Genomic DNA, 21,936 nt, shown 5'->3' with positions numbered 1-21,936 from the left:
GAGAAAAAAGGTCGCACCCACTCTAACCAACATCAGCAATCACGGAGCAACACGAACGAAACTGGAAACACGACATTCCAACACTGCGCCAACAAAGACATGCCATTACATTTGGGGGCACCAAATGTCAATATGTTATTATGAACGTCGGAGAAACCAAAAAAAAATGTAAATTTCTGAAGAAAGAAACATACAAATGTCAATATGCACGCCGAAGAAACCGAGAAACAGGATCCAATGCGTACGGGAGGGGACGGCCGTCCGCGTGAGCCGGACGATTCAAATTTCAAAAGTTGAAACTCACCCCACGCTGGCTGATCTCTCTCACCCCGCCCTCGTGGAGGGGCCTTGCTCCGCCGGCCCCGCGTGGCTCCCAGGTGGCCACCGCTCCATCGATTAGCTGACCGATTAGCCCCCCCGTCCACGCGCTAATTTTACCCCTAACCTCCACCTGCCCCGCGCGCGACTCCGACGCGTCCGGCATTCGCCCACCCCATGTAACACGGGGGAGGGCAGCGCGGTCATTTCGTCCAGGGCTCCACCTTCCCCCAGCCCCAGCGAGTGTCCCCGCTGTCGTATTAAAGCCGGCCAGTCCACTGCCCTGCAGCACGATCGGGTTCAGGGCCGTCCACGCCAATCACTCTCCCCGTCAGGCGTCTCCCACTACCGTCGTCCTCTCCTCTCCGGTCTCCCGGCGGGGGAAGAAGGGCTCCTCGCCGCTCGACTCCCTTCTCCGGTAAGCTCCTCCACCCCTCGCCGCGCCATGCTTGTTTTGTTTTCTATTGGTGCTGCCGCCCCGCGATCTAGGGAGACGTAGGCCGGCCTGTGCTCTCCCTGCCCCTCGAGCGGACTCTGCTGGTTCTGGCCGGCGATTGATTCCCGTTCCGTCCTAGGGCGGAAATGCTCCGATTTCGGTTTCATTTCTTCAAGTCCTAACTGATTGATTGTGTCCCTGAGTTCCTTCATCCTAATCTGGAACCGGATAATTCCAGCTAACTGCACACCTGATCCGCGGTTTCTCCACTTCGTTCCCTGTGCGGGGGCCGGTTAAGACGGCGATGCGTGCCGTGTTTCCTGTTGATTTCCGTCTGTCTCTGGCACGCGTAGTCTACACCCTCTCTCGCGTAGCGTTCACTCCATGTAATGTAATTATTAGACTTCAAGTACGGTTTCCTAGATTTGCCTTGTTGAAGCCAACAGAGGAAAAAGAAATATGACTTTGTTTCCGGCCTCAACACTCCATTTTGATAAACCACCTGCCGATTCCACTGACCACGATAAAACAAATTTTGCTGGTTCTGCTTTAGTTTTCATAGTCCGTACATACGTAGAACACTTGATTCAGGTTACTCAAATGGTCGCCATCAGGCGTTTCTAAAACCTTCCCTCGCAAGCTGGCGTAATCAACCACCTGTTACGTTCTGTGCATTTAGCCTGATTGACCGAGCGAGCATGCAGTGCATTGAACCTCTATTAGTCTATTGACTTCCTAGCCACAGACCAGGCTGATTGAATCTGTCACCAAGCCATCAATGGTGCCAGGTTGGGTCTAGAACATGCATACCAGTGCCCACCTAAGCTCGCTGGGTGGCCATTAGCTGGTCTTTATGGTTTTACTGGTGTCATCCCCTTCTATGACCATTTCCCATTAATTCTAGTATTTCGTTTGTATGGAAGAAATTAAGCTCCAAGCCATCGATGCTGACAGGTTGGGTCTAGAACATGCATAGCTGGTGTTAATGATCTTACTGATGTCATCTCCTCTTATGACCATTTTCCATTAATTCCGATTTTGTTTGTATGCAACAAATTTAGCTCCAAACTTAGGATTGCCCCCCCTTGATTTTTTGTTTTGCTTAGGTCAGCGGCTCTTGCAAATTAAGAATGCTTCAAATGCATGCCTAGCTGTGATCATTAATTAATTTTGCTGTTGCCATCCTCACATGCATGGCAAAATTGCCAGCAAGAAATGGAAATATTATACAATTCCATGAGATCCAGAATAGGTGTATCTTGCGTTGGCAATACTTGAAAAATGTAGTTGACCAAATGACCATCCAGTTTACTAGCTGAGCGGTCGTATGTTTGGTGCCCCTCCTCAACCCCATGCCTGCATGTGTCCACCTAGGTGTTAGCCAGGCCACGTCTTGTGGGGAACTCCTGGAACAATTATTGATTTCTACTAATAAACAGGGCCGGCCTCAATTATTGGTTCATAGAGGTTGACGCCTGGCAACATCTCATCTGCAATTGCAGTTTGCAGCTTGAACCCTGGCCTTTCGATCTATGTGGGGGCAGGACGAATGTGATTTCCTTGCCTGTGACTGATTGTATTCCGAGCTCACAGAATTATGCTTCATCTCAGCTCTGACCTAACGAGGGACAAGTAGTTGCCACATCTCTTGCTCTGTGCTGTACGATAACTGAATCCCAGCCACACTTGTTCCATGAATTATTTCTCAAGCTAACATTTGGTACCTACAATATTCGATCAGTTCACTGCGATGGTTTTCTCATGATTGGCTAATGAGATCATGATTGATTTATGAATGAATATGATAGGTTGCATCTTCTTGGTAGTTAGCAAATGCTCTGGTCCCTGGCGCTACAGAGGTTGCCATCCCTAGTCCTTTTCATCATCCTCTTGAATAGAGTGAAGCAATACTTTTCAGTTACATAGGCACTGCAAAATCTACTTTGACTATCACACTTTAAATTCTTTCACTTGCACGCAAATCACCTTATTGCTGGTTAATTTCATACTTCATGCTGTTCATTGTTTCTAATTTTATGTATTTTGGATATTTTCTTTCCACCTACGCTTTTCATGGGTGTATTCAGGCTGTGTGGTTTCTTGTTTACTTTGTCTCATTTTTGTCTTCATCTGATGATTAGGTTTGCCCTACAGAAGATTTCTTATTTTTCGTGAAGATGAAGCGCATGCATAGAATGCCAACAAGGAAGGCCCATTCATGGTGGTGGGACAGTCATATTAGTCCCAAAAACAACAAATGGCTAGCTGATAATCTAGAAGGTAACGTCTATCTTCCAGTTTCTTCAATGGTTTATGTACCTAGAAACTTTTGTTACTTGTCAGGACTAGCTAGGCTTCAGGACCATTTTAATATCTGTTGTTTCATTCTGCAATCTATGTACGCTTGAAACCTCTGAACAAACAGAGATGGATAAGCAAGTTAAAGATATGCTGAAGCTCATCGAGGATGATGGAGATTCCTTTGCAAAGAAGGCTGAGATGTATTACCAACGGCGTCCTTTGCTTGTCACTCATGTTGAAAATTTCTATCGCATGTATCGTGCTCTTGCTGAGCGTTATGACAATGTGACTGGGGAATTACGGAAGAACATGCCATCAACCCTTGAATCACAGGGCTCAGGCATATCTGAATCTGACTCTGAGGCACAGTCAACCTCCCTATCTCCCCAGTCTAGCTTCGAAAAAAAGAGCTCAAAGGAGAAGAATAAAAAGGGGAGTGATGGATCATCATCTTCTTCTTCTTCCGAATCTGATTCTGAGGTCGATGAAGGGAAACAAAAAAATGGCAACGTGCTTTCTCATGCACTGAATGGACGAATTAATGAGCTAGAAGATGAGCTTAAGGAAGCAAATGAAAAACTTGAGGCACTTGAGGAAAAGAATTTGCGTTGCCAATGTGAAAACCTTGAGAAGAAGTTGATGGCTTCACAATCAGAAATCAATAGCCTTCAGAAGGATCTTGAAGAAAAGGTCCGTTCTTTGGAGAGTATCAAAGAAATCAGCAGTGGAAGGGAGGACTTTGAAGCTGCAGCTCTGGAAAGCAAGAACACAATCAGTGAATTGGAAGGAGAAATGGCTTCAGCAGCTAAGCATTATGAGGTTCAACTTTCATCTCGTGATCTTGAAATTGAGAAGTGCAAGCAGGAGCTTGAGCAAGTATCTGAGAGGTATTCCCATGATAAGTCTACTCTTGAGACTGAAATCAGAAAGCTCGAAGAAGTGGTCCAGAACTATGAGCGAGACTTAGCGAATGTGTCGCAAGAGAAATTGCTGCTTGAGGCCGAGGTTATGGAGCTTGAACAAACATCTCACAGCCTACATGATTCATCGGCTGAGATTGTAAAGCTACAAGAAGTAATCAAGGATCTGCAAGCAAGATTGGAAAATGGTTCAAATGAGAAGAGAGTGCTTGAGGAACGTGTTATGGAGTTTGAGCAAGTTCAGAGGGAGTTGGAGGTTTCGAGGGCTGAAACCGTGGAGCTACTAACTACAATCAAGAAACTGAAAGCTGACCTGGAAGGAGCACTTGAGGAGAAATCAGTGTTGGAGGGTTCTGTCAAGGACCTGGAACAGGCTGTTGCACGTAATTTGGAGCAATTCTCTCTCGAGAAGTCCTCTCTTAGTGCTGAGAGAGTAAAACTGTCAGAAATTAATGCTTCTCTTGAAGACAAGTTGACATCCGCAGAGGCGCAGCTTAAGCAACTTCAAGCTGAAAAGGGAGTAGTGTCTGCTGAGAGTGAGAAGCTGATCTCTGAACTGAATCAAGATATTGCCAATCTTAAGACACAGCTCGAACTACTGTCTTCTGAGAAAGCTGCAGTGGATAATAAGGTGTCTAGTATGCTGAGTGATATCACGACTCGTGATGAAAAGATGAAGGAGATGGGTAGCCACTTGGATCAGCTGCACCTAGAGCATGTCAAGCTGATCGCAGAGGCAGATGCTGCCACGAAGTCTGTGTCGGATCTGAGCGCACGGGTCCGTGAGCTCGAGGAAGAGGTTGAGAAGCAGAAGCTTATGGTCTTCGACAGCGCTGAAGGGAAGCGGGAGGCAATCAGGCAGCTGTGCTTCTCTCTCGAGCACTACCGCCACGGGTATCAGCAGCTGCGGCAAGCTCTGCAAGGCCACAAGAGGCCAATGGTGATGGCAACATGATCAGCCAGCAGCTTGCTGGATCTTTCTATCAGGATGCCTAAAGTCAATCTGTCAATGTAATGTAAACACCCCTTTCCCTTTCTTCATGTAGCTTGTTTCTGCTCCTTAATAGTCTTTGTAAAGCTTGTGATCTGTAGTTACTTCAGCTACTGGTACCCTGTGATGTGTGTGATGTAATATGTTATGGATAATTATGACACTTCTTTTTTTAATCAATATGTCTGTTGCTGCTGTTAGTCTGAAAGATGATTCCTGTGGTTGCTCTTCAATTGCTGATGGAACTGATGTTAGTTGTAAACCTGTGTCATGAGTCATTGTCTTTTACCATTTAACGAGCCTCATATGACCTGAACATGAATTTGAACTATATCAATTCATTCGCCCTTCCTGTTTATTTGGATTTCAACTTGTCCTTTCACTCCTGTTTAATTGAAGTTGTGTTTAAATAGAAGCGAGACAGTAGGGGGAACTGAAAAGTCGTCTCAGCTCAGAGATTGCGGCAGAAATAATGGAGACTGCGTCTATGACCTGTCTGCTATCGCGGTCTCTCACTCTCTCTGACTAGTCCATATGCCTTGAGCTGACCTTACTTTTCTCCATGATTTGGTCTAATTAGATTTAGATAGTGAATTCTTGATATGACTGCATTCTTGAAAGCTGCAATAAATAGTTAAATACTTACTGTTTTCCAGAAACATGGCACAAAATCATGTTGTATTTGCAAATGCAAAACAGATAGACAACACATCTACTAAAATACAAGGAGATGTGTGCAGGGGTTGGACCATTAGTGACCTGAATATTTTTAATACCCTGGGGATCAGGAGTTCAAGAACCATCACATGGCCAAGCGTCAGTTTTCATGGTCTGCACTTTACTCAGCTACAAGTTATTTGCCCATTTAATTGGCTAACTCTCCCTCATTGATGCCTTTTTAAGCCCGCTTTCACGCTATGTTTCTTGCGGTTAATTCTTTCTTGGAGTTGCACCTGTTAGCAGTCCGATCCAGCGGTAAAGCTCTTCTCCTTTTCTTTGACTTGTTCATCCCTTCCTATCAATGCTATATATAATAAACCATACAACATTGCAACTGGTTTCTTGACACTTCTCTCAGTTCTGAAATATTGAAACTTGCAAGCCCTTTTCCTTCTGTTTATCTGTCAAGAGAAACTTTGACAACATGCAAAGTTTTGGAAGGTAACAAGGAGCAGGCGAGCAGCAACCTCTCTTGTTTGCTACGATTTTCTTTATTTTTTTACCCCTCTATTCCTTCTTCTTCTCATGCATTTTATTCATTTCTACGGCAAGAATTCAATTTCATGGCTCCCATCTCCTGCAGCCGTGCAATCTTGACCGCAGCACATGGGCGGTGACACCACGTGCCATGTATTTTATTTCTTGTCTATTCTGCCCCATCCCTGTGCTAGCTTCCATCTCCCCTTTTCCCCTTTTCTAAGTGATTTTCAAATCTCTTCTGAATTGGTTAGAACGCTGACTGTACACCACGAGTTTGAACAAAAAGATTCAGACCTGCTTTGCACTTTTATATGCAGCAAGTAGATCTTGGATTCTTCAGGTAGCAGTAGCAGTAATACACGTAGCAGCAGGAGTAGGTGGGCGGTGGTACTTACTACTTGGTCATCTTCTGCCACCCTCTCGTGCCCTCTGCATCTTCCAAGGCTCTTCCACGCGTTCGCTTCAAGCATTGACCGAAGCGATAAATCCAGCTAGCTTGCTCTTGACCTGTTCTTGATTTACTTCCCTGCCTGTCTGTCTGTGTAGTGTTTTTGAGCGCTCAGATTTGGTAAGCACGAAGCTATGAATAGGGCTGGCACCTTGGCGCAGGATCCTGAGTCCTGACTTGCGACTCTGAAGGCGGAGGGGCTTCTTTTCCCAGGTGAGAGATTGTGTTCTTATGTCTCCTGCTTATGTGGAATCTGCACCGGTTGTATGTTTCAGTTTCTTGAAGCCATGTTTAGCTGCTGTTTTGGGGCAGATGGTTGTTCCCAAGATCTTGCAGCGTTTCTCAAATGATGCTGTTATTTTGATCTGGTCTTGGTTATATGGCTGGCCATCCCAGTTTTCTCTGTTAATGCGACTGTACTATTACCCACACGCCTGGAACAGTAGGAGGCTTTCTGCTGAATCATTGAATTTCTGTTTGGTAATGAAGGACTATCTTTTGATACTACAGTAAGAAAACATGTTTCTCATGTCTTGTTGCACATCAGCACATGTAATTCATTAGAATGATGATCTGACAGTATATATGATTTTCTTCTATTTCATCACAGACGAGATTTAGGCATTTGTCTCCCGAGGGCATGATAGGTTTAAGTTCGGTTAGGCGTTAGAAAATGTGCACAGTTTTACACCAACATAGTACTAAATGCTAATTGAGTGGTGCTAATTTAAAATATGCAGAACATCTTTTATCAAACTAGAACCTTCTGGAAAAGTGAATAGTGAATTTACTAATCTCGTCATCTGATTAACTTGAATAAGTGGCTGTTGTCATTGTTGCCATTTACTTGCTTATGCATAATATTTTAGATTGGTTGATGTTGAGTTTATATGGTGCAGTATTCATTTCGCACTTCGCAGTATTATACTTCAGAATGATGTTTATGATTTGCAAAGTTATCAAGTTATCATTCTTTTCTTTTTCGTCTTTTGAAGAAAGATATAGTTTTCATTGCTAACCATCCACATTTTCCCTTTTCAGTTAGTGCTTGAATCTGCTTAGCTTCTAGCTCTCCTTGAAGATTTGTGAAGAATGAAGCCACCTTTGGAAAGAAACCCATCCAAGAAGCGCCATTCTTGGTGGTGGGATAGTCACATCAGCCCCAAGAACTCAAAATGGCTTGCCGAAAACCTTGAAGGTAAGCTGAGGTTATACATGGAAAATGTCCGTACGATTTTCTTAGTACTTGATAGTATACATTTACTACCAAGTGTCAATGCATGTATAGGCACAGTACCATTTTCTGATTGTATGTTGCACTTATGTGAGCATAAATGAATAACAATAAAACAAAGGAAGTACTGCAAGTCTACAACATCTACTTTCTTAGTGCTCAGATTCTTTTGATGTACATATGAGAGTTATATGACTAGGAATTGCTAGTTGAGTAAATGGAGTACTGCAGAAGTTTTGATGGTCATTACTGTTCATCTTGCATTTCTTCCTAGTTTTAACATGGTTACTAAACAAGATTGATGATGCTTCCATAGTGAAATTAGATACAATGCTGTATATATTTTTATTTAAGTAACAAATTGGCAGTGACGTTAAAAAAATGTTGATGCTTTCCTTGACAATTACTGCTTTTTAAAGAAGGAACACTTCTGATATTCTTGTCTTCTAGCTCTTCTTTTATTACTCATTTTACTGGATGATCAGATTATTGTAATTGAAATGCTTGAGGTGTTGTCCTTGCTACTGCTATATTCCTTGTCTAATCTTTCTCTGAACCGAAACATGCAGAAATGGATAAGCAAGTGAAGGAAATGGTGCAGCTCATCGAGGAGGACGGCGACTCCTTTGCAAAGAAAGCACAGATGTACTACCAGAGGCGTCCGATGCTCATCACCCACGTCGAGAACTTCTACCGGATGTACCGTGCTCTAGCCGAGCGCTACGACAACGTCACCGGCGAGCTGCGTAAGAACATCCCTTCAAGGATGCAGTCGCAGGGATCTCTAACCGGTTCAGAGTGCGGTTCAGAGCGGCTAAGGTCGCCGTCGCCTTCACCATCTCCCGAGCTGCAGAGGTCCTGGACGAGGGAGCAGAGCCCCAGAGCCGCCGGCTTCGACTTCTTCCTGAGCAGCAAGAGCAACGACTCGCCGTCGTCGAGGAAGGATCCCGAGTCGGCTTCACAGTCAGAGTCTGATGCCAAGTCTGAAGACGGTGAGGATGATAGCATTGCATACACATTGCATCAGAAAATTATTGAGCTTGAGGATGATCTCAGTGCGGCAAACCGGAAACTACTTGATGCAAACGAAAAGCTTGAGGGTTTCGAGGAGAAGAGCCTGAGGTGCCACTGTGATTATAAGTCAAATGGGAACGGTGCCGGTCAAGCCACACGAGCTAGAGACATCCAGGGAGAGCTCGAAGACGCCGCAATTTTGACTGAAGAGCACTCTAGATTGCTGGAACAAAACAATGCACTGGAAACTGAAATCGTCAATCTGAAAGAAGAAATGGCTTCAGCTAGACAGCGTTTCGACGACAAGCTCTCCGAGAGCGACGCCGAGATCAGCAGGTACAGGCAGGAGCTCGCCGCCGCGTCCGAGAAGCTGCTGCAAGAGAAGTCCGCCAACAGCGCGGAGGTCGGTAAGCTGCAAGAAACGATCCAGAGCAGCAGGCGTAGGTTGGAGGAAGTTTCTGAAGAGAAATCTCTGGTGGAGGAGCAGGTGAAGCAGCTGGAGGAGGCGAGCGTTGAAGCCGAAAAGCAGAGGCAGGAGCTGGTCCATGCAGCAGAAATGCTGTCGGAGGATAAGTTCAGAAATGAAGCAGAGGTCCTGACGTTGCGGCAGAGCATCGAGGATCTGAAACCAGAATTTGAGAGGATTGCTGAAGAGAAATCGTTGCTCAAGTCGTGGTTCGCGGATCTGGAGCGTGTCGTCGAGCGGGGAAGGAGCGTTGTCATGGAATAACATGGCTTTGTCGGAAAATTCAGTAGCTAGGAGTATATTTTTTTGGCTGAAATACTGCATGATGCAAAACTGAGAAATTCTGCCGTGCGTCGTTGTAAAAGGTGTGCCTTTGCTTGGACATTTGTTGCCTCCTGATGATAGGTGATGGTGATGTATGTGCCGATGCTATGTGAGAATTTTGCACTGAGTATTTTTTCGATAAAGGGAATATATTAATATCAAAAGATACCAATTACACCTAGCCTCTGCAACAACGCCCAACCCTAATGGCAGTACGGATGCACATAACCAAAAAAGAGAAAAGAAAAAACTAAAAAATAAAAGTCCCGCTACAGCCTTCTAGACCTAGCAACAGCAATACAACCACCACCGTGACAACACCTGAAGTACAGACTCTCCAAAGCGCGCCTCAAGAAGGAAACGGTGCCCAGCGCCGTCGTCGCCCGATCAAAGGTCTTAGGATTTCTCGCTGGAGATAGTCCCCACTCTCAAAACAATGCCTCCAACAAGAACATTGCCAGACACAACCAGTTAAGGCCAGACCTTGGGTTTTCACCCTGAGAGGTAAGACATTCATTTGGCAATAAAATGTCTCTTGATGCATTTGCAAGTTCAGTCCCGATACATGAAGCTGTCCTTGTTGTAGTCAGAACTGAACTGTTCCTTGTAAAAGTTCAGGGAATGTTTAGCATCAAATTTTATGGAAATTTCAAATTTAGCTTGCTACACTGAGTAACATTGGTCTGATCAACACATTGTAGGCTTGTAGCATGAGGCAGCAACTAAACTCTGAGGGGTATATGTGTCATCCTTAGCTGCATTAACACATAGCATATGAGGCATCAGCTAAAACTCTTATCCTTAGAGGAATGCAGGATCGATGATATTACCCAATTGTCTCTTGAGGAAAATGCCATTCTTACCGTCCCTTATTCAGAAGAGGAGGTAAGAAAGGGTCTTTTTCAGATGGAGCACAATAAGGCGCCGGTCCTTGATGATATTCCTGTTGAGTTCTTTCAAAATCAAAGGTGATTTATTGGAGGGTTCTCTTCAAACATTGTGGGATATAATCAAAGGTGATTTAGTGAAGCTGTTTGGCGAACCGTATGCCAGATAACTTAAGCTTTTTTATCAATTTTGGGGAGACTATCTTATTACCAAAAGTTAATGATGCGGAACGGACTCAATAATACAGACCAATATACCTTCTTCTTTTTTTCGAAATGGGGCGATCCCGGCCTCTACATCAATTGATGCACACAGCCTTATTTATTTATACCATAGTTTTGAAGATTCAAAATTTTGACAATTCACGGATCAGAGCGGGTTGAGACAAGTATCAACCATCTAAAGATGAAAAGCAACCTAAATCTATCCATTATGAAGCCTATTAATATGACGCCACCCAGTAGCATGGAAATAACAGTCATGTGTAACCGTTAGCAGACGGTTGCATCCAGTAACCACTGGGAGAAGGTAAGCCCATTGCTATATCCAATGCGCAGTTCTCCTGATAACCTGCAAAAATTTTGTACCCTTATGTCTATTAAAAATAATGTCATTTCTACTAGTCCAAATGGACCAGCATAAAGCTGATACACCTATCCGTATTCGAGCTTTATCATCCTTTTTTTACCCCATTAAAACAATTACCAAACATATTAGTAATATTAGCAGGCGGTGTTGTGTTGTAAGCAAAGTATATCATGCGCCATTTTAGCAAAAGGACATTAAAGGAACAAGTGTTGCACAGTCTCTAAAGAATCACAAAAACAACACTTTTGACACTCATTCCAATTGCGTTTTGCCAATTATATTTAGTAAGCAACACCTTATTATTAAGAAACCACATGAAGATCTTAATTTTCAAAGGGATTTTTAATTTCCACAAATATTTACGTAAATATCTAACTTGACCATTCATTAAGTCAACATAGATTTAACCGTAAAATTCCCTGACTCTGTGAGTTTCCAAACAAATTTGTCCAGGTTATCTGATAAATGTACCTCCATAACGTTCTTAAAGTTTGCTTTAAAATTTTCGCTAAAGTAGGTACTAATAGGCTAAATTATGTGGCTGATCACACTGTGCATCATACTTAAACTGCTTTCATGTAAGGTAAATATATCTTAGATGGGGTTGTAATCTTGCACGAAACAATCCATGAGTTGCATCGTAAAAAGTTGAATGGGGTGGTCCTCAAAATATAACTTTGAAAAAGCTTATGTTAAAGTCAAATGGTCCTTTCTTCAACAAACTCTCGAAATAAAACTTTTCTGATGAATGGCGCGCCTTAATTAATAGCTTTGTTTTTGGAGAAAGTGTCACCATTAAGATCAATGATGATGTTGGTAGATACTTCCAGAGGTGATGCCCTACCTTCAATGTTATTTAACATTGTGGCTTGTATGCTGACTATTATTATTGAGTATGCTAAAGGTGATGGTCAAATTGAAGTAGTGGTCCATCGATCATTTGGTTGATGGGGGGCTGTCTATTCTTCAATACGTCGATGACACAATTGTGTTTACGAAACATGACTTGGAAAAAGCGAGAAACCTGAAATTAGTACTATCAGCGTTCGAGCCATTGTCGGGCCTTAAGATAAATTTTCATAAGAATGAATTGTTCTATTTTGGCGAGGCCCAAGTCGAGGCCAACCTATATGCCGAATTTTTCGGATGCGAGCTGAGTAGTTTTCCAATAAGCTATCTAGGGATTCCGATCCATCATCGGAGACTCGCGCTTGCTCAACGGAAACTCGTTGAGGAAAGGTTACAGAAAGCGCCTAGTAGTTGGAAAGGAAAATTACTATCCCTAGGTGGAAGATTAGTTCTCATAAATTAAGCACTCATAAGTAAGGTATTGTATTTTTTTTTCAGTTGCCTAAATGAGTTTTGCATAGATTGGACTATTTCCGATCCAGATTGTTTTAGCAAGGAGATAGTGAAAATAAGAAATACCGATTGACTAAGTGCAATGTTATTTTTCGTCCAAAATATCAAGCTGGACTTGGTGTCCATGATCTGGAAGTTAAAACAAAGTCTTGTTTGGAAAATGACTGGCTAGGTTGTTAACTGAGGACTGCGTATGGAAAATTTGTTGCGGAGAAGTATGTTGGCTCAAAAACGATTTCTCAGGTTATATGGAAACCTGGATAATCTCATTTTTGGGCTCGTATTATGGCAACTAAAAAGCACTTCTTCCCATATGGTTATTTCTCTATTAGGGATGGACCACAGATAAAGTTCTAGGGGGACAAGTGGTTGGGAGCAGGCATCCTTGAAAACAATATCCAGCTTTGTACAATATTGTACGTCATAAAGGTAATACTTAGCAAAGGTTATGGAAACTTCTTCACCGATTATGACGTTCATGCATGATCTTATTGGTTCCCGTTGGCATCTTGAAATGAATTGCTCCAACATTTTGCTTCAGTCCAACTGATAGGGTTCTGATGAATTCTGATATGGACTTACCAAGAATGGTGTATTTTTTGGTAGGATCCATGTATAAAGCACTAATTGAATCCATTCAGCTGGTAGTTATAATAAATTAACTTGGAAGACGAAGATACCTTTAGAAACAAAGGTTTTTGCACGGTATATTCATCGTAGAGTTATTCTTACTAAACATAACCTTGCAAAATGCAAATGACATGGTTGTACTAAATGTGTTTTTTTGTCACAACTAGGAGACTCTAAAACACCTTTTCTTCAAGTGTCAGTTCGCTAGATCTATATGGTCAATCATTCAGATAGGTAGCTTATAGCACCGCGAAGCATTGCAAATAGTTTTGGCGATTAGCTAAACGGGGTGGATTTTAGGTTCATGTTACTCATCAGAGTGAGAGCGATTTCCGTCATATGGTCCCTATAGCTATGTAGGAATGGCAAGTTTTTTATAATAAGAGTTCTTCTCTTATGCATGTCATCTACCGATGTACGACGTTGTTTCGTTTATAGTTGTCGCTTCAGTGCACGGAGGACGACAACCTCTTTACTGGAGGTGTCCACACGGTTGTCGGATACGACGAAGAAATTTATTACACAACATGGGTGGCTGCATAATCGTATGATTGCGACTCCTTCGGTCTAGTTGGTTTTTCAGACTTTTAGTACTTGTTTTGTTGCGACTTATATTTGTTTTGTTCTATTTGTAGATAGCTGTGTATATCTTAGCTATGGAGAGGATGTCCCATCTGTATTGCTTAAACCTTTTGAGTAATAACACATCCTTTATCGAAAAGCTAAAACTCTTCCTTATGTGTCATTTCCTTGGTGTATGACGCTACACTGCCCAGCGTCAGATAGCAAGCGAAGCAAGAAACGCCAGACAGGAGCCCGTCTTCCTCCTGTATCCAGCGGTCCAGCAAAGGAAACAGCGGATTCCCCACCTCGCCGCCGGCGTCCAGGGCGACGCCGCGAAATCCCTCTGCGCTGCAGAGTAAGCTCCGCGAAATCCTTCTGTCCCTGTAGTTCCCTCGCCTTCCCATGTCACGCGAGGCGTCCGCGCGGGAGATTTGGGGGTGAGGCAGAGTCCGATTTGCGAGCTCTGCCTCTGCTGAATTGGCTGCTGTGCCGCGCCAGCGAGCGGCGAGAAGAGCGCTGCTAGCTAGGCTGCTCGTTGCCTCACCCTGCTGATCACTCGTAGTACTAGCACTGCAGTGAGAGTGTTAAGTGGGGGAAGCTAGCTAGGGTTTCAGCGGTTCTTGGCAAAATGGTGCACGAATCCTCTGTGGGGATTTCTCTAGTTAGCATGGGAACCCTCATTGCTTTTGCTATCCAGCTTCTCCATGTTTTGCACTGCCCTGTTAATTTGTTAGCATGGCTATCTCTATTGAGTGGATAAATTGCTTATGTTATCCAATTGGTGATCCATGGTTTGCTATTACCTACTGACATGCTTATGCACCAATGATACATCATACATCATGGTTCTTGGTTCAAATTGCTCTAAGGCTCGATTTAGGCATTCTTTGAATTGGGTGCATTCATGTTTGGCAGAGGCAATGGATAAATTCGTGCAAGTTTACAGTGGTGGGGAGCTGGTGAAGGGCCCAAAGGGGTGGAGTTCGGGGACCTCTCTCCGGAGGGTATATGGTTCGAGGCAGCACCCACATACGGTGAGCTGATTGACGCCGTGTGCAATAGGCTCGGGTTGGATCCGGCGACGCACAGTATCCGTGCGCAGGGCCGGACGAATGTCGGTGGGGGTGCGCATCGGCACTTCATCATGGTGCCTATCAATGATGATATGTCCTGGAGTAACTATGTCAAGGCGGTTTTCAATGGCACCGACTGGAATTGCTTGGAGGTTTATGTTCAGGCAGAGAAGCGTTCGTCTGCAGAGGCGGTTTCTTCAGAGGTTGAATTGATGGATAGCGAACCACCGGATGTGCAACGTCAAGATGCGCCACCACCAGATCCAGCACATGGTGCTTCTCTATTTACTCCTTCGATGGTGAACACCTTTGCACCAACCGTGCATTCTCTGCGTGCTCGGCTACGAAAACCAAGAACGAACACCAGGACATATGCTGCCAAAGGTGGCGCAGAGGTTCAGTTTGGGCAATATCACACTGGAGCTTCAGAGCCAGCTGATACAACCATCTATCCTTTAATTGGGTTGTATGATGAGGATCACCGTGCTCGTGCTTTAGTGTCAGGCAAGGTAGATAAATTACATACTATGTCATTTATATGCAGACAATTTTGGTATAATAATATACACCTGATTTGTGTTTCCATGATTTGGCACAGAATCTGACCGAGCTCAACCCTCGTAATCGCGAGCCTCTCCGGTTTGACAAGCGGTACGAATGTTACCTTAGAGCAGCTGGGTTGATCGGGCTGGCAAACATTTCTAGGGCTGGACTGCCCTCCATTGATCGTGCACTTGTCTCTGCGCTAGTTGATCGGTGGAGACCTGAGACCCACACTTTTCACATGCCCTGCGGTGAGCTCACAATCACACTACAGGATGTTGCCATGATTCTTGGTCTGCCTATCGCTGGCCGTGCTGTCACTTCAAACCAAACAGAGTCCCACAGTGAATTGTATCAACGTTACCTTGGGAAGATGCCTCCATCAGATAAGACCCGCCATGGGTTGAAGGTTGCATGGGTCAGAGCTGAGTTCAATAACTGCCCAGAAGACGCCGATGAGGAGACCGTAAAGCAGCATGCAAGGGCATACATACTTAGCCTGGTCGGTGGTCTGTTGTTTCCTGACGCCTCTGGTGATAGGTACAACGCATATCCCTTTCCGCTGATAGCTGATCTTGAGAATATTGGGTCATACAGCTGGGGTTCCGCTACTCTGGCCTATCTCTACAGGGCAATGTGTGATGCTTGCAGGAGGCAGTCTGACCAAGGTAATCTGACTGGTTGCCTTTTGCTCCTTCAGCTTTGGTCATGGGAGCGTTTCCCAATCGGCAGGCCGGATATGGTAAAGCTAAAATACCCAAACGTGGAGGAGCTAGAGGATGAAAGGGATAGACCTGCAGTTGGTCTCAGATGGGTTGTGGGTGTGTGCACATATCGATCAGCTCCAGCACGTTGCTACGAGCACTTCACAAATGAGTTTGACTTATTAACGGATGACCAGGTTGTATGGAGCCCATATAGGGAGGAGCGGGTGGAGAAACTACAGCTTGCACCTATATGTACCCAGGATTCTCATTTGTGGCTGACCCAAGCACCTCTAGTTTTTTTCTTTATGGTGGAGGTTTACACACCCGAGAGAGTGATGCGCCAATTCGGTCTTCATCAGGAGTGCCCACCACCATATCGGGACACAAGTATGGAGCTGCATTGGTACGTTCAAAGATATATTTGCTAAATATTCACATCTTCCTTGTTGGCTGTACATTGACTGTGTTCTGTTCCAGGAAGTTATAGATCATGTACCAGTATCTGGCCATCAAAAAAAATTCTGATAATTTTGCAGGTGTCGCCGTGGAAGGGTTCATAATGATTGGGCAGATAAGCACAAGTCTTTTGTGGATATGTGGGAAGTCAAGGAGCAGCACGTTATCAAGGAAGAACGACCATACAATCCTGCCAACTACATGGATTATTTGCGATGGTACAGACGGTCGACACGTATCCGTCTCTGCACCCCAAGGATAAGTACTGGCAACCAGGCTGGGGCATCTGGGCCTAGTGCAATAGCTGACCCTGAAGATTCGTTGCGTGCTTCCCGGCTCCGGTATACCCCCAGGGCTCATTTGATCCACGCAGTGGTAAGATATTCTACTTGTGAAATGTGATTTTGTTCATGATACAGGTGCTATTATCAAGTGTAGGGATTTAGATTATTGTCTTCTTTATACTCATGGATATGTCTGATGCATTGATGTTTCGTCCCAGACCGACAAACTAACGATCCTGGCGAAGGAGGCAACTTCTCAAAAGGGCTGTTCCAGAGGCGAATGCAATGCTTTCATTGAGCTAGTCACTAGAACATGTGTAGAGCTTGTTGGGGAACTTGGCGGATCATCACTTTGCGACATTGCTGCTACGGTTCCCTGTTCATTGACAGCACCAACCATTGCAGCTGAACCTGAGGTAGAGCACCAGAGGGATAATGAGGACGGCATAACTGATCCCATGTTGCCTGACCAGGAGACTGAGCCTGGCCCCGATTCCGAGAGGCGGACTCGAAGCCAGGTTGGCCACACACAAGTGGATGGCACAGTCCATACAAATTCACCACCAGGAAAGAGGAAGAGAGGCAGGCCGGGGCCAAGATGAAAAATGCTGTCGTATCACAGCCTCCTTTGATTCTATCGTGTTCCCTGCCATCTGTCTGCTGTCGTTGAGCCATCACATTAATGAAACTAGTCTTGGACAGTTGATTCTCTGCTTACTGCTCTTACTTGCAAAATGACGCCTGTGTGTTTCTTGGCGTAAGAAGCTGTTGTCTGAAGGAAGGACATGATGGTTAGCGAGTTCAACAGTTCATAGCTCCGACAAAGTCTAACACTGGGCGGCTCCAGAAGCAGCAGGTTGCAGACAGTGATGGAGAAATTGTCTTAGATGGCGTATAAGCTCCCCACGGCTCACCATTAGCGTAGCTGCATTGCAGGTCTACAACGACCACATGATTCCCCAGAAAAGGTGTCGTGTGATTGCTTCAATCAGGCTACAAAGATCGCCCACAACCGGTACCAGCCTAGGCCTGATGTTCCCCCACTTCTCTGCTGTTTTGTATCCATGGCGTGTGCTCAGCCCCGCGCCATGTGGTGGTGTTTATGTTAGTCCAAGGAACCATAATGTTGTAGCGTGGAATTGTGCATGGAAATCGATGCATCTCCTTAGCCATGGCTGCAATTTGCAAATCATCTACTGATCCTCAGGTATCTATTCCCCCTACTGGCTGGCTGCTCCTGCCTCCCCTTTGTGGTGCATTATTGTATGGTGTGTTCTGTTAGATTTGTTTACTTCTTCCTATTCCATTTCCATCAGTCATACCACCGTTTACATGTTCTTCTCCTCGAAGTAAAAGATGTGATAAAATAAAGTCAAGTAATGGCGATGAACTGAACTTGGCAAAGCTTATGCTGAAATGATGCATCATGGTTTGAATAAGTATGTGCATAAATCAATGCAAGATAAACTGAACCGAACGTAATAATCTAGAACAGCTTGAAATCATAGAATTGAGATCAAATGCTATCAAGCTGTGATTTTGCTTTACTGACTAATGTATAAATACGTTCTGCAAGGTACATGACTTAGAGCATGTCTAGCGGATGCCCTAAATTTTCGGTTCTCTAAAATCATTTTATAGGTTCCACTTAGTAGTTTAGGACAATTGAGCCTCTAAATCCCAGATTTCAGCATTTTCTTTATTTCAGAAATGAACTCGAAACGGTTTAAACTTTCTCAAACGTGCTGACAACTAATTCTTCGTGCACATGGATAATACTAGAACTGCATAGGCATATTGTAGACAAATATGTTTCCCGACGCTGCATGAGACTTGATCTTGTGTTTGTGAACGATATCAACCAAATGCAGCTCAATTGCATGTTTTCTTCTTCAATGCACTTCTTCCCCTTCTTCATTCATCTTCTGAGTTGCCTTGTGTGCTAGTTTTAGCTTTTCTTCAGTCTTCTTCCTTTCTTCTTCTGATTTCTTCTTCTCATCGGTTGTGAAGATTGAATTTTATAATGTAAGCATTTTTTTCTCTGGGGAAATGTTTAAACTAGGCTGTCAAACCCACGATACCTCAAGCGAAGGCAGCGAGCGATGGGGGGTAGGCACGACGGCGACGGGGGGAGATGTCCCTAGTTCTGCTCTGGCCATGGCAGCGGGAGGCTCTGGCCTGTAGGAGTTTCTCTTGGGCATCGTGAGTCGAAGGAGACAAAGGCAAAGCTTGAATCAAAACAAGAGAAGTCGATGACCAAGATTTAGAGGCCTATATAATTTGGGAAAATTTGAGAAAATTTGTTGAAGGACATCGTTGTTTTCTAAAGTTTGCCAAGACACACCGTCATATTTTTGCTAGGTAGCATTACAATTATGTGACACATGTGCCGAGCACACCACCTATCCAAAAAAGGGAAAATTGCACTTTCGGCTGAGATGACCATGCTATGACTAATTTTGAAGAAAGTGTCAAACATTTTTTTTTTGGACAGGTAGTGTGTTTTGGTAGATGTGTCACAAAATTATAATGGTATAATCAGACGGTGCGTTTGAGCAAACAACATAAAATAATGGTTTATCCTGTAGCAAAAATTTCCCTAATAATTTTTCTTTGGAGGCCCAACAAAATACGGCTTATGCTAGATTTTAGCTTCCGGCCCAGTCCCTAGTTTATACAGATCTGGCCATTTACGGAGTCAGCTGCTCCTGGAGTTGTTGTAAAACTCCATTTTTTTTGAGCTGGGAAGGCCATCTGGTGTCCCTCGCCGCCGCCGGCCGCCGGCCGCCGTCTCCTCTCCCACGCCATGTCCTCTCCCGGCAGCCGCGTAGCCACCTACTTCCGCCGCGCGCGCCTCATCGACGAGCTGCGCCTCAGCCTCCGCTCCCCATCCTCCTCCCGGCCGCCGCCGCCGCCCGACGACCCGGTGGTCGCGTTCTACGCTATCCGCGCCGCGCCCACGGCGGCGTCGGCGCTCGCATTCTTCCGCGCCATCCCCACTCCGGCGCCGCTCTCGCTCTTCCAGGCTCTCGCCGCCCGCCTCGCCAACCCCGCGTCCCTCCCCGACCTCCACTCCCTCCTCGCCTCCTTCCCCCTGCCCCCTCCCCCGCTCTTGCGCCTCCGCCTCCTCGCCGCCGCTGGCGACCACCCGGCCGCCCTCGCCGCCTTCGCCTCCGTTCCGGCCGATCCGCACCGCCCCGCCGACTGCGCACAACCTCGTCATCCGCCTCCACGCCGGCGCCGGGAACCACGCCGCCGCCGTCGACGCGTTCGGCGCCATGCTCCGCGAGGGCGCGCTCCCCAACACGCGCACCTACACCATCCTCCTCCACCACCTCGCGGCCGCGGGATTCCTCGACCAGGCGCTCGAGGTGTTCCGGCTCCTGCCGTCGCTGCGCGTGCCACGTATCCCCCAGCAGTACAACGTGCTCGCCGAGGCGCTCGCCGTCGGCCGGCAGGTTCGACCGGCTCCGGTGGCTGGTCCGCGAGATGGTGGCCGTCGATGGCATCATGCCCAGGCGGCAGACGCGGGCCGCCATCGCCGCCATGAGGGAAGCCGGCCACACAGAGGGCACGGAGGGTTTCGTCGAGGAACTCTTGCCGAGCCCGTACGCCGTGTGCGGCTCCGAGGGCGAGGGAGATAGCGAGGAGGAAGCGGAGGATGGTGATACGGATCAGTGCGGAGCTAATAAGGAGACGCAGCAGCTGAAGCCATGGCTGCACCCACGGGAGCTAGCGAGGGCGCTGGAAGGCTGGCACCCTGAGGACGTGGCGGAGCTGGAGGCGGCCGGGATTGTCTGGACGCCGCCGCTGGTGAGCAAGCTCCTGAGCAATTTCAGGAAGGCCGACAACGGCGTGGAAGTTCTTCTGCTGGGTGGCATGCCGCCCAGGCAGCGGCTTTAGGCACGACCTCCACACCGTGGCGAGGATGATCGGCATCCTTGCCTGCGCCGGCAAAGTTGAGCTGGCGGAGGGCCTGCTCGCCAAGGTGCGCACCGCCGGTATCCTCCTCCCGTTCCGTCACCGTGCGGCGAATCATCTCAACTTCTATGGGCTCTCCAAGAAGGCCAACGCGGCGGTGCGGGTGTTCCGGGAAGCCGACTCCATCTGCGGCCCTGTGTCACGGCCCAACCTGGCGCTGCTCTGCTCATCGCTGCTGTGGACGATGCTGAAATGCCACCGGGTCCAATACGCCACTGAACTTCTGGAGGAGATGGTGGTGACCCGGGGCGTGGTCCCGGACCTGCAGACCATCTCGGGTGTGATGGAGCACGTGGCTGGCGCGGGCATCCTGAAGGGCGTGCACAGGCTTCTCGGGCTGGTGCGGCAGTGTGAGCTGCGCCCCGACGGGCACATGTATGTCGTGCTGATCAGGGCCTACTGCAAGGGAGAGCACACGGCGCTTGCGGTCAGGGTGTTCGACGAAATGCGCGGGGCAGGCATCGCCCCGGACTCGCCCACCGTGGCGCTGCTGGTGAAGACCCTGTGGCGGGAGGGGAAGCTACGGGAGGCAGCGCTAGTCCTGGAGAGGTGCGAGGAGATGGTCGCAGCATGCGGTGGCAGGGGCCTCCCAGCGGCGTGCCTGGGCCACACCACGAGGGCCGCTGATCTGAACAAGGTGTATGGCATCTACTCCGGCTGCTTCGGGCAACAGCCTGATGCAGAGAACTTGACGGCGAATCAAGCCATTGGTTGATGCTCCGCTTGACTTGACAATTCAGATATTAGTTGATCCAAGAGCACGGCAGTTTCTCCAGTACTTCACAAATGAGTTTGACGTATTAACCGATTCCCGGGTTGTATGGAGCATTGGAGTCCATAAAGGGAGAAGTGCCTGGAGAAAATACAGCTTGCACCTATGTATACCCAGGATTCTCATTTGTGGCTGACCCAAACACCTAGTTTTTCTTTTCTTTATGGTGGAGGTTTGCACACGGAAGAGAGTGATGCGCCCAATTTGGTCTCCACCAGGAGTGCCCGCCACCAACACCAGAGGTAGCATTCGTAATGAGTGGTAGAACCTCATCGGTATGCTCAAAGATGTGCCTGCTAAATATTATTATCTCCTACACTGGCCATGCATGATTGTGTTCTACTATTCAAGGAATTTATGGATCGTGTATCAGTAGCTGGCCCTAAGGTTTCGTATGATTTTGAAGGTGTCGCCGTGGTAGCATTCATAATGATTG

The 21,936-nt window shown here is 46.4% G+C and overlaps 3 protein-coding genes and 1 pseudogene across 3 annotated transcripts; all 4 read left to right on the top strand.

Annotated features, from left to right (window-relative positions):
• The first annotated feature begins 623 nt into the window (after nucleotides 1–623).
• LOC124666088 (protein NETWORKED 4B-like) lies at nucleotides 624–5,142 on the top strand. Its single transcript, XM_047203438.1, has 3 exons — nucleotides 624–736; nucleotides 2,896–3,034; nucleotides 3,180–5,142. Exons 2-3 carry the CDS (start codon nucleotides 2,932–2,934, stop codon nucleotides 4,928–4,930), a joined length of 1,854 nt encoding a protein of 617 aa, XP_047059394.1. The 5' UTR covers nucleotides 624–736; nucleotides 2,896–2,931; the 3' UTR covers nucleotides 4,931–5,142.
• An 839-nt stretch (nucleotides 5,143–5,981) lies between these two features.
• LOC124666090 (protein NETWORKED 4A-like) lies at nucleotides 5,982–9,751 on the top strand. The gene is made up of 3 exons (XM_047203439.1): nucleotides 5,982–6,827; nucleotides 7,660–7,812; nucleotides 8,418–9,751. The coding sequence occupies exons 2-3, from the start codon at nucleotides 7,707–7,709 to the stop codon at nucleotides 9,590–9,592; spliced, it is 1,281 nt and encodes a 426-aa protein (XP_047059395.1). The 5' UTR covers nucleotides 5,982–6,827; nucleotides 7,660–7,706; the 3' UTR covers nucleotides 9,593–9,751.
• Nucleotides 9,752–14,828: 5,077 nt separating this feature from the next.
• Nucleotides 14,829–17,959, top strand: LOC124664690 (serine/threonine-protein phosphatase 7 long form homolog). The gene is made up of 4 exons (XM_047202150.1): nucleotides 14,829–15,266; nucleotides 15,356–16,410; nucleotides 16,544–16,838; nucleotides 16,966–17,959. The coding sequence occupies exons 1-4, from the start codon at nucleotides 14,829–14,831 to the stop codon at nucleotides 17,347–17,349; spliced, it is 2,172 nt and encodes a 723-aa protein (XP_047058106.1). The 3' UTR covers nucleotides 17,350–17,959.
• Nucleotides 17,960–19,553: 1,594 nt separating this feature from the next.
• Nucleotides 19,554–21,531, top strand: LOC124660149 (annotated as a pseudogene).
• Nucleotides 21,532–21,936: the final 405 nt, after the last annotated feature.

Source organism: Lolium rigidum, chromosome 6, assembly GCF_022539505.1.
Source record: "Lolium rigidum isolate FL_2022 chromosome 6, APGP_CSIRO_Lrig_0.1, whole genome shotgun sequence".
NCBI classification, from domain to species: domain Eukaryota; kingdom Viridiplantae; phylum Streptophyta; class Magnoliopsida; order Poales; family Poaceae; genus Lolium; species Lolium rigidum.
The sequence above is the reverse complement of the archived record's forward strand: the minus strand, read 5'-3'. Positions and strand labels throughout refer to the sequence as shown.